General features: G+C 38.5%; 1 protein-coding gene across 7 annotated transcripts in view; it reads left to right on the forward strand.

Annotated features, from left to right (window-relative positions):
- The window catches only part of MYO3A (myosin IIIA), a 119,933-nt gene that overhangs the window by 34,829 nt on the left and 72,316 nt on the right, over positions 1-12,788 (forward strand). For all 7 annotated transcript variants that reach the window (XM_051802273.1, XM_051802272.1, XM_051802274.1 and 4 more), the window contains exon 6: positions 12,184-12,260. In XM_051802273.1, coding sequence (XP_051658233.1) covers positions 12,184-12,260 — 77 coding nt within the window. The remainder of the gene's footprint in view (positions 1-12,183; positions 12,261-12,788) is intronic.

Here is a 12,788-nt window from a genome sequence, read left to right on the forward strand (position 1 = left end):
AACATTTATTGGATCAGGGATTGAAACTCATAGCCATCTTTTATTATACAAGCCTGTGAATTGGCTTCAGAATAAGATAGATGCACAGGCACAGTCTCCTTTTTACCCAGTAAATACGCAGAGGAAGAAAAATTCTTAGTTTAGAGTGAACAAATTATTACATGGGGCCAAACAAACAAAACCAACCCAAATAGTCACATCATCCTTTCTAGTGTGCACACAGGTTTTCTCTTGTGGAGAGGGGGGCAGAGGCAGTGAACCAAAGATTCCTTCAACCACCAAACACACATGACCAAGGAAGTGAACCCTTCCCAAGATAATTTTGTCTGTGCCATTCTCCTGCATACTGGATGCTGCTGAGATGTTCCTGAAGAAGCCTTTGCTGTTCTCCCCTGATTCTTTTTATCGTGGTTTTCTTCTGAATAGGAACATAAAACTTGTATCTGAAAATGGGCCTGTGAAGTGTCTTATGGAACACGAAACTAGGAAAGGACCTGTTCTCAGTCTGTGTGTGTTGTGCAATCATTTAACTTGAACTTGTGCCTTTGTCTTTTCTTTTAAGTATATTTAGGAAATTTTTAAGAGTCATAATTGAAAAAAAAACCACATTAATTAAATCACTTTTGAAAATGGCTTTTCTTTCCTTCCTTGTTTTTGTGCTCTTTGAACTTGGTATGTGGTGTACTGCCATTGTGAGACCTTCCTTGCACAGCAGTACCAAATTTTCAGAAGCTTTATTTTGTGTCACAGTTTATACACATTGCCTTACATTCATTGTACCATAAGTATTTATGTGTGCTAGGACCATATTTTTTGAACACTAAAGAGTCTGTAATGGATAACCTTCACAACACCTTTATGGAGAACTGAATTACTTTGATTCCCAGTTAACAGCTGGGGATCTGAAACTTCGAGAGACTGAGTTGCTTGAGGTGACACATCAGGTGTGTGGAAAAGCTCTCCCAAAGTCCAGGCTAACAGTCTGAACTATTCACATTTCTAGAGGTACTGATAGTTAAAGAAATGAGAAAGACTTTGAAAGAATACCATGGCTGTGCCTCACTCAGATTGTTTTGAAGAGTGAAATTTTTGCTTTCCTTAAAATTCTGCTGTATCATTACTTAATCACCCCAGTAATATTCTCGTGTCTAAGAAACACCCAATACCAGTATAGATTAATGATGAAATCAAGTCCAATACCTGGAGGGAGCCCACAAGAAAGTCAGAGAGAGACTATTTACAATAGCATATAGTGACAGGATAAGAGGGAATGGTGATGAGGCAGGAGCAGGTTGCCCAGAGAGCTGTGGGTGCCCCATCCCTGGAAGTATCCAAGGCCAGGTTGGATGGAGCTCTGAGGAACCTGCTCTAGTGAAAGGTGTCCCTGCTCATGGCAGAGCGTTTGGAACTAACGACCTTTAAGGTCCCTTCCAAACCAGGCCATTCTATGATTCTATAACATCTCCACATCAAAGCTTCTGCAGCTTAATTGCTTATCAAGGAGCTGCCAGATAAAGTTTTAGTTTAAACTGTCCAAGCCACAAGAATTTTGAATACTGTTACCAGTGATGCCTTCTCTCTCCTCACATCCATCCAGCAGAGAGAAACAAAATAAGTTTTATTTTCTACAGATTATGAGTAGCAGCCAGAGGGATCTGCTGTAAGTACATCCCCTGATCACAGATTCAGTCCCTAAATTCATTACACTTCTAAATGCATTAATAGTCCATATTTTCTTTGCAAGAGAAGAAGGCTGACTGAAAGCAGTCTCACTACCTGAACATTTGTGGGAATTAGCTGTTAAACTGTTCTGATAGAAAACCTTTGGGGTAGAATCTTATGCCTGCAAATCACAGCAATTATGCTCCAAGCAAGGAGCATCCTCTATCACATCATATACTAGCATTATATTCAAGTGTAGCTGCTATGTTTTCAGTACAAGATATGGATTTGATAGAAAAATATACATTTAAATTAAATTCCCTGCAGCAGTTTCAAGAGTGACTGCTATATAATCTATTGTATAAAAAGAACTGGAGGCAAGCAAGGTGTGAATTAAATTCCTTTTTGATAAATATTCTTAATTATATTCAGAGTTGCTTATTAGTGTTCTGGGAAGGAACTCTTTTACATCCATTTCACAGAACTCTGGTTGTATGCAGTGGATTGATGTTAAAGAGACAGGTTTCAAATGAAATTTTAGCCTCTAAAGGTGCAGAAAAGCACCTTATGAAATTTTAAAAAACTTTCAGCATGTAAATCGAAATAATTGCTGTATACCTTTTGAGAGTCGTGTGACGAATTTGCTGCCTAAATATCTGTCAGTGTCTGATCTTTTTCATCAGTTAAAAAGCTGGCCTGAAGTCACTTGCACACCTCATCTGTAATAAAAATTCATATATTCATCTGCATCTTAGAATGTGTAACCAATTTCATAGGAAGCTGAGGGTATAACATTTGCTTCTGCTGACAAATACTTGCTTCTTTGAATAGTCCCTCTCAATTCAGTTTCTTTTCTTAAAATCAGGATGGTGCACAGGGCCTTTCATGTATTAATGTTCGTGTAAGACACAGTTCTATAATGTACTGTTCTAAAATGGGAGAAAAGAAACTTAGCTGTATTATTATTGTTATTATTTTAACTTTGGTCTGAAAAATTCCAAGTGACATTTCATTTTGAAAGATTTGAAGTTATTTCTGAAATCCCCTGCCATTGCAGCAAGTCTGGGAGTTTGAAAATCAGAGCTTTTCGTGCTTATATGTTATTGAATGAAGAGAATCCTAGAGGACACAATTCCCTATCAGCAAACTGGACCAAGTAGTTGACGTGTCAGGAGTCATTGAAGAAAGAAACATTTTTCCACTAAAAGTTTTGAAACCCTACAGTCACATGGCAAGTGATTCTTTTAGCTACAATGAGGAGACTGTAAAACTGATGGAAAATTTGGTTTCAGCTATGTTTTTGAGGGTTGACCTTGTGGGCTGATCATCTTGACCAAGAGCACAGGTAGCTCATACTTCTTTGGATGAGCAGGATAAGCAGCTGTTGCCTTGGAAATGTCCAGAAAAAATAAAAGTGTAAATTAAACTCCACTACTTTGGAAATGCATAGTTTTCCAGAAGCACTTTCTTGCTGAAGGCCATGCCTTTCTATGCATCAAATAAAAGCATGTAGTTAGACTTCTGATGTTATTACTATGAAAGATCATTGGGAAAAAGAAGAAGTAAGACAGTTAGATGGATATTAGAAATATTCAAGTTCCCATAAGGAAAATAAAATGTGAGAGGACTCATTAAATCTTTAGAATTCAAGCCTTTTTCTAACTAACTATGTGAGATCCCATGATTCCCCATAGTTCGCCCAGTACTGTAACTGTGGGAAAGAGGATATTGAAAAGGATTGGCACTGTCCATTCTCAGTTGTTTCTCAAGCGTTTTCTTAGTGGTACCTAAAACTCTCCATCCCTAGAGGCTCTGGATAAACAGTGCATAAGAAACATCTTAGCTTTTAATAGGTAAAGCAGGTTCCAGTGAAAGACATGGAAAAAAGGTAACGCAATCTCACTGCTGCTGGCAGATGGTGGAAAATTACAAGCTGTGCTGTGTGCAGTTAATAGAATAGTGACTTCAAGGGTTCCTTTAGTACTGTGGATAAATAGATTGCATAATTAAAACATGTATTGTAATATTAATGAAATATATAGTGAAAGTAAGGTGATTTTTGTACTTCAAACATGCTTAGTTTCCATTTTTCTGCTTTTGATTCAGTGTTGGATTTAAAAGTTTTGTTTGAATATTGTCTTACCATTCCAAATGCAGTTTCAGGTATCCCACTTTGCATGCAACTAGCACAGTTTTATCATGGATAGTAGCCTGAGTCAATTAGAGATTTAACCTGAGTATTACTCATTGGGGAAAAAGTGGATTGGGGGAGAATACGGTATTGCTTTATTTAGACTCTGAAAACTGACATTACTTTGTTTAATACTTTAACTATTTCTTTTATCTAACTTGGAAACTGCAAGTAGGCAGACGTCAGCTTTTGTGTTTGGAGTGTAATTCAATTATTATTTTGCTGTGGAGAGAATGATTATTCTTTTTTTAAAGCTATTTGAAGTCTTCCAAAGTAAAGAGCCAAGGAAATCTTAATATTGGCCTTCTTCAGATGGCCTTATCTTTATTCAAAATTGCAATTTGGTGAAACCAGTCAATGGTCAATGGTAAGACACTTCTTTGGTAGTGTATTTTTATATTATCTCTATGTTCACTTTAAAATGCATACATAATTTTATTTGTGCAATACTAAATGAAAGTAATAATTTCATAATTCACTTGAGTTATTACAATAATAATTTTTTTTCCCCTAGAAAGAGTAATTCTGCCAGCATTCTATTGTTTCTCTGCAGTGGTGCACTACTTCTTCTTTACAAATTATGGACTGTTACTAGTGCTTTACCACTACTAGTGATCAGTAACAACTGATCAACATAAGTTAGAATACACAGGTGTTTTTGTTTTGTTGCCTGATGTTTATGCCTATTCTGATACAGAAATACAGGCCAAAATATTTAAAATTCTGTGACTGTACTAAACTTGTTGAGTTTTTGAAGTGTAGATGAGCCAGCAGCTTCTATAATGATAACGCAAGAGAAGTAAAATCGGTTACACTGTACAGCATGTCCCAAACAATGGGGTCAATCTCAATGTAATTAATGAGTCTGTGGTAAGACTCCTTCTTAATAGTTCCATCTGCTTAATTGTTCACCTTTCCTGGTTTTGTGATGCATGAGGGAGCTTTCTGCTGATCTTGTGGGGAAAAAAGTATCTGGAATCTTGGGTCAGAGATTGGTGGGGAACCACAGCACTGAGCTTCATCCTTTCCCTGTGACACCTCACCAGCCCTTGTGTTCTCTTGCTGTGACACAGTGCTGAGGCCTCTCCCTACCACAAATAGCCTTGATAGATGCAGTTTGTTGGCTGATCACAGATCAACCTGGTGAGTGTGGCATGTAGCATTGCAGAGGGAGGGAAGGCTCCCAGGACTGTGCAGAGAATGCACGTGGTACAGGTTGGGCTGCAATGGACAGGGAGTCTAGAGCCACCTTGTGCTCAATGAGTAGGCTGAGAAGTCAGTTGTGAGTGATCCAAGTTTCAGTGCTGGGGCATTTTAATCTCTGTCCCTTTTAATATACATCACGTCCAGCTGAGATTGAAGAAGAGCTTAGCATGACCTTGAGTAGTGTTTTTCCAGACTTTTGTAGATTACTTATTCTGGAGTAGTCAGAATATCCCATTTCATCCTTTTCTGCTTGCCCTGCATTAACTGTAAATGCTGTCAGAATCATTCTGCAAAAATGAAACGATTAATTAAAATAATTTAATTTGAAAGTATTCAAAAATAAAATAATTTTCTTTCTGCCCTGAGCTTACTTTAAGCAGTGAGTCATAGCAAGGCTTATATTTGCCTTAGTCATTCTAGCATGCATCCATAATAAAGCTGTCTGCTTCACTGATTCAGATCAGAACCAGACTGTTATTGTGTTGTCATTTCTGCATACCATATAGCATGGCATTCACATGTTGCTGCTAAAAAGCATTTACTAGGAGAGTATGGCAGAAGCCAATAAAAGTAGAAGACTTTGAAGAAAGCTTTCCTCATGAGCAGCTTGTCAAACTGCTTTGAACCCAATCAAAGTAATAATTCCAAATTTTTCAACCCAGGGTTAGCGGGGATAAGATGGATTGCATTGACTTGAGCTGTGGAGCCTTTTCATTGTTGAATGTTTAATGCTTTGTTGAGGGCTTAGTCCTTAAAAACTTATTTTGTGGGCCATGTTTGAATGAAAACCTTTGTGCTGCCCAGTACCAAAAAACAGAAATCATGTGGCCAAATGCTATATCCAGGATAAGCTGTTCGTTTGGTTTTTCAAATATTTTCTTCTATTAATTCACATAAAGATGTCACTGATGGCTTAAACATTAAAGAAGCTTGATGCTGAAAGCTGGTATCATATGCCAGAGACACATGAAGCGAGAAAATAACCCTTTCTGGCCACCAAAGGTTTCCTCTTGATTTTCTCATGGGTCACAAAATAGTAATCTCTTGAGGTTATTAGGAACCCTCTGATCTCATATGTGTATACTAAAGCCCATTCATTTTTTACCTGAAAGTTGTTCCCAATGACTCATTTGTACTGAAGTATTCCAGTCCTGAGGTTTTTAAATATTCTATTCTATTAGCATAGGTGTTGCCATTAGCATAGGTGTTGCCATTATCCCTGATTATCATAACAGGAAAACCATGTCATAGAATGATGAGAAAAATCTCCAGGGCTTTCCCAGTCATACAGGGAAAAAAAATCCTTTTGGGGTCTCAAAGTGGCAGTCAGTTTGAAATCTAATCTATAAGGAAGGCAGCATCTGAGGAGGAGGACTTTCCTCACTGTCATACTGCACTAGGCTGCATGTAGTTGTACAAATCCCTGAGGCTCTAGGGAAGACTAGTTCTCATATCTAAATGCATCTGGCCAACTGTGCATCAGGAGAACAAATGTTCCTGTGCATCCCTTTCAGGAAACCAGCTGAAGCCCCGAAGCATGAGATTTGATTAGAATCATTGGTGTTGTGACGCACTGAACTGTCAGGAGCATGTGGAGGGGAGTCTGTGGTCACCTGTTCTCCTGGAGGCCATGGAGAGAGGGCTCAATCAGAATCAAAGACTGAAGGGAAGCTGGAGTATGCTGCCTAACCATCCTGCCCAGTCTGTAATACAGTCTGGATGTCTTAAAGAAAGAAACTGTATTAAACCCTTTTGTTTTAAAAAGATTAAATATCTCAGAAATGTAGTGAACATCTTGCCTTTTTTTAGGTCACCTTTTGTCATTTTATTATCAGTATGTACCTAGTAATGATTCTGTATCTATTTAGGATTTTAATTTTTTTTCCCTGTATGTTTAAAAATGTCTTTTCTTTGTCTTTAATCTTTGTGGTGAGTTTAGTGTGAAAGATACTGGACTTTGATTTCTTTAGCTTCCATTTATATCCCCCTGTATTTGGTAGTACAGATTAACTTTTTTATCTCCCTTTTACTCCATACCTCTTGGTTTTGTAGTAAACACCATGGATTTTTCATCTCTCAGGCAGTTCATATACATGGTTTTCTTGGATACTAAGCTTTTGATCTTTCTAGAGTTGTAAAGGGCCATTTGGTTATCTTTTGGATATGCCTATTTCAGTTAAAAAATTGCATCTACAGTGTGTGTTTTCCAGAGGGCTTGAGAAACTCTGGTTTTCACCATTAAAACACTGTGTGCATTAAAATAAGACATAAAGACAGAGAATGTGGTGGCAAAGGACGTAGAAAAGACTGAGGCACTCAGTGTCTCCTTTGCCACAGTCTTTACTTGCAAGATTGGCCTTCAGGAATCCCAAATCCCTATAACCAGTGGGAAGGTCTGGAGCAAGACAAACTTATGCTCAGTAAAGGAGGATCAGTTTAGAGATCATTTAAAAGAACTGGACCTGCACAAGTCCATGGGATGCACCCAAGAGTGCTGAGGGAGTTGGCTGATGTCTTTGCAAGACCACTGCTGATAGTCTTTGAAAGGTCTTGGAGATTGGAGGAGGTTCCTGAAGCCTGGAAGAAAGCTATTATCACTCCTATCTTCAAAAAGGGCAAGAAGGAGGATTCAGAGAACTACAGGCTGGTCAGCCCCACTTTGATCCCTGGGAAGATAATGGAGCCAATAATCCTGGAAATCATTTCTAAACATATGAAGAACAAGAAGGTGACTGGGAGTAGGCAGCATGGATTTATGAAAAGCAAGTCATACTTTTTGACTGATTTGATCGATTTTTTTTGACTCGTCATTTCAACTTTATTTCCTGTTTCTTTATTTCCATCTTATTGGTCAGAACCTGGTTTTAGTTCAAGATTTAATTTGAGCACTTATTACTGAACAGAAGTTCTCAAGCATGCTTTTCTCACGACAGCTCACCCAAGGAAACAATATTGCCTCTGTGCTCTTTTCACTTAAAAGTTTACTTTTGAGGTCAGATGGTAGTCTATAAGGAATTCTGAGTATTGATGTTGCTTCATAAAGCCTCTGAAACATCTCTTGTAAAGTCATCAAACCAACCCCTCTTGTCCTTAAGGTCCATTAGTAACATTTTCTATTAAATATCTCTATGCTTTCTACCCATGCTAAGTAATGAAACCTGGGAGAAGCTCTCTGATCTTCTTTTACAGTCTTAGTGGGGGTGCCACTATTTGCAATACAGTTAAATGTGGTTACATGCCTGGTGTGTTGTGATGGTTGCCATTTGGACTATCAGAACTACTTTGTTTTAATCTTGTTCTTTCCCTATTGTCTTTTGTCATATGGAATATGAAGGAATTGCATTGGTTGAGGGGTTTTTTAGCATTTTTTCTGCATTTCAGCTGATCTATCTGAAATATTTTGTCTGGATATGTACCATTACTCCAATACAACCCGGAAGAACAAAACAAAGAAATGAGTGTCAAAGATAGCAGCAATTACAGAGGAATTGAGTTATAACTCCACCACTGTTGTGGGGGAAAGTAGCTATTTTCCTGTCTGCATCCTGACAAGAATGGTGGCTTCTTCTCATAGCGAAGCTTCAGGTGCTAAAGGAAAACCTGAAACCATTAGGACCTGTTACCTCCAGATCTAGTAAAAAGGTGGAGTTGAGTGATTTATTAGGGACTGCTTTCACACCTTTGGGCAAAGAGGCAAGGAAGGAGAGGCCACTTTTCGCATTGAACAACACGAAACAGGAATGGCAGGCTTAAGAGGAATGTAGTGTAAAATTCTGCTGCTGTTTTACATCTATTTCTCTAGGAGATTAAAGAAAGGTTGGGGAATAATTCAAAGCATTTTAGCCTGTTTAGATCTGCAAGGTTATCAGCGTGAGCAGTTTTTGGTCCAGAGACTAGCTTGAGGAGTGATGGAGTTACATGTTCTTAATCTAAAGAAGGTCACAAAGAGGGTGCTTTGGTAGTGAAGTTTACACTGAGGGCACAAGTAAAGAAGGGATAAGGAAGAGCTAGCCTAAGGAGTGTAAGGACCTTACCCTTTGGGGTAAGGTCATTATGTATAAATACAGTGGCTAACGTTGCAAATGTGTCTCCCTGCCATATGTGGAATGTGAATTTAGCACAATTTATTAGGGCTTGCCCTTCCCTTACTAGAATCAACCACTTAAATGTGAATACTTCTGTCACAGGACATAATCATAAAGTGATGTTGTACAGCCTCCCAATTTAGTGTCTGCTCAGACTGGGCACTATGAGACAAATCTTTCCCAATAATAAGGAGCTAATTTCTGCACTGTTTTTCTTTTATTGAGTGCTAAGGTCAGAAGTAGGTGGCTTTATTCGCAATGTTATTCCAATGTGCCAGTTTTTGCAATGAAAAGCTTGAATAATACTTATAGTAGAAGTGTCCTGCTTTCCAGTTTTTATGTCTGGAAAAATTATGTAAAATTATGTCTGAAAAAAAAAAGAAAAAATAAAAAGCAGCTATATATCCACAATATTTTCTTTTCAGTGTGCATTGGTACTATTAATGCATTTATAAAGCTCTTAACTTCCATAAGATTTATAATTTGCTTGTAATAAAACACCATTTTATGACATATTTTAGGTTTTCTTAGGACAATAATTTTTTGCAAAAAAGCAGTAGTAAACGGGAAGGGGAGGAGGAAGATGTTTTTGTTTGAAAATATATAAGTTTAAAAAAGCTGGCGAGCTATATGGTTGACTGGTTACTGAAATGCTGGAAGAAATGTTACTAAGTATGGAATTACGTCATCTTTCCTCTATACACAGAAAAAGCCCAAGGAAATATCATTTGTCATAAGACCTACACTGCATAATCTGAAATGCCACTTTAATGCTAAGAGCAGAAGGATTAAAAAACCCAACCAAACAAAAAGCACACAAAAACCCCAAGAGCTTACAGAAAGTAGTGGTGAGCAATTCAAATCAAATCAGGTTTTTACAGAAATAAAAGAAGGATGAGGAGGAAAAAATTCTTCAGTTTATTTAATAATTACAGTTCAAAGAGAAAAAAACAACAGTGCATAGACAGACAAGATTGAATACATGAATGTTCCTTATCTCTACAGAAAGTTATGATTATTTATAAAATCTGACACTGGAATCATAAAAATTCAGTTAGTGCCTTTCTTTGCCCACAGATCTGAATCCCATTTCCTTGTCCAAGACTGCAAAAAAGAGCTTTGCACAGGGAACTCCCACAACACATAGGAAGGGAGAGGGGAGAGTAGCCTCATCTCCCTCCAAACCTGGAGATCTCCTGTAATGATGTCTACTGGCATCACTGCAATGGTTTCAGACCTGTGGTGATGTGTGCTTACTAAAGGACATGTTTTTCTGAGGGCTCAGAACAGCCACAGACTCTGTGAGCCGGAAGCTGGACTTCAGACAACTCCTTGAGGTGGCAAAAACAAAGCCCCTGCTTAGCTGAGCTGAAGCAGGATTGATGGACTTTGTGCTAAGACTCACATTGTCCTGCTTTCCATGGTGCATAACACTGTGTATTGGACTTTCTGTAGAGAGAGAGAGAGAAAAAGATCCAACTTCCTCAAGGCTGGTGTAGACTAGAGGGAGGCAGCCATAGAAGCAGTGGTTGCACTTGTCTCAAAGGTACAGGCCAGGTCTTTCTTGCTGCCCTTATTTTCAGATGTTACATTCCTTTCTGTGATGGACAAATGCAGATATTTTATGAATCAGAGCTGAACACATAGCTTTAGAGTGAAAAAACAGATTAAACTCTCCGTGGTTTCCTGACTACACTGAAAAAACCCAAACCAATCAAATTCTACCTAGACAGAAGTTTCCTTAATATTTCCACTAGACAGTTAATGTGAATTGCTCCTGTTATGAACCATTGCAGGGTTTTCAGGAAGATAAGGTCAAGCATGTTTAAACCAGACAGAGTTGAAACTGGCTGCTGGTGGTGCTCACTGAAGCTTCATGTGTTTCAGAATAATGAAATGGCACTCACGGAGTGAAACGGAGTTGTCCCTTTTAAAGAGAAAGCAGATATATGTATGAAGACAAAATAAGTGAGCTTCAGTGTCAGGCGGATGGAGGTTGGAGCATGTATATGTAGAGCACAGGACCTTCCTGGCCATCCACAATATCAGCACGTTAGAATATGCCTCTGGTGGACCTCGGTGTTGGCTATTACTCAAATCCTTAATAGTTTAGGACTTGCTAGCTGAGGGGCTGTTTCTCTCCATGTGTGGACCTCACAGTTATTTGTGATTCATAAATCCATAATAGTTCAGGACATGCTTGCTGAGGGGCTGTTTTTCTCCATGTGTTGTACTCTTCCCTTTGCATGCAGTAGAGTGATTTCCAACTGAAATTGGTTTTGTAAGGAAGGAAATTGGTGGAAGGCTAGTCAGAAGTGTGCTGCAGCCCACTTGAATCCCTAGTATTTCAGTGTTTTTTAATTTAAAACTGCAAGGAATCTTTAAACTTCTGAGTTCACTTTCCAGCTCTTGGCCTGAAATAGTTAATCTATTAAACTACAGCTCATGTTGCAAAGCTGATTTGCAGGCTTATTGCTTTGAGAATGTGCTTTGAGCATGGAGAGACTCCTGCTTTTGTAAGAATTTTTGAGGTTTCACTGTTTTGTTGTTTCTTCTTTATGGCAGAGTAGTTAAGAGATGAGGATAAGTGTCTTTTGTAGTGTTAACCTGAAATGTAGATATAGATACAGATATAAAATGAAACAGGAGTTTAGTGTCAGTACTGAGCATTAAAAGCTGTGGAAGGTACCGTACTTTTCCACCCTCACTAAAGTGCTTTACTGCTCTCCTAATACATGAAAAACTCTAATTAACCAGTCAAAATATATGGAGTCAGATTACTAATCAAACACTCATTTAGGACCAAGTCCTGGTCCTACTGAAGTTACTGGAAACAACCTATGTGGAGAACATCAGCTGAAGAAGTTCTGTGTACCTCTGAGGAGTGGGCCTCTCTTTCCAGAAAACTGGAAAGATGTATTTGAAATTTGCCTGTGGAGGAAATTGTAGCATGGCAAGACAAGGACATCGCCATTCAGAAGGGCTGTCTTGGATGGAAATAGCCATTGCTCTGATTATAGCTTCCCTTCGTTCTTCTAGGTGTGTCTGCTCAGCTGACCAGCACTCGTCTCCGTCGGAACACCTCCGTGGGCACCCCGTTCTGGATGGCTCCAGAGGTTAGATTCATGTTTCAGAACATTTTGTCACTGGTATCTGAGCTGCTGTATTCTGCATTTCTGCTCTTTCTTTGTCTTTCTTCCTGACCACTGGTCTTTTCACCAAATGAAACAGCAATGCAATTTTTTTTTAAAAAAGTGTTTAAAAATGTTTTTCTTACGTGTTTGCAAGTTAAAATGGGATTTACTTTTGAAATTACAAGCTTAGAACCTGGGAGCAAGACACCGAATTGCTTACTAAAATGCTAAAGAGTATAGAGTACTACTATTGATACTTTCCAGCCTTCGAAGCACTGAAACTATGGTGTCTCATTTCCCCATGGATGGAAGGAGTGAGCCCACGGTGGTACTATGATGCTTCTATATTTTGACTTCTACACCTGGAAAGTTTTTAATACTGTATATCCATAGCTGACAGCAAGAAATGGAAGAGGTTATTATGAATGAAGTTTACTATGACACTGTGGAGATTTTTCCAGCCTGAAATTGAAGCGTATAAAGATATATTTTAAGCTGAGGCAGTGAAAA

The sequence above is a fragment of the Manacus candei genome, unplaced genomic scaffold, assembly GCF_025592945.1.
Source record: "Manacus candei isolate 608988 ecotype Guabito, Panama unplaced genomic scaffold, ASM2559294v1 h1tg000056l, whole genome shotgun sequence".
Taxonomy (NCBI): Eukaryota; Metazoa; Chordata; class Aves; order Passeriformes; family Pipridae; genus Manacus; species Manacus candei.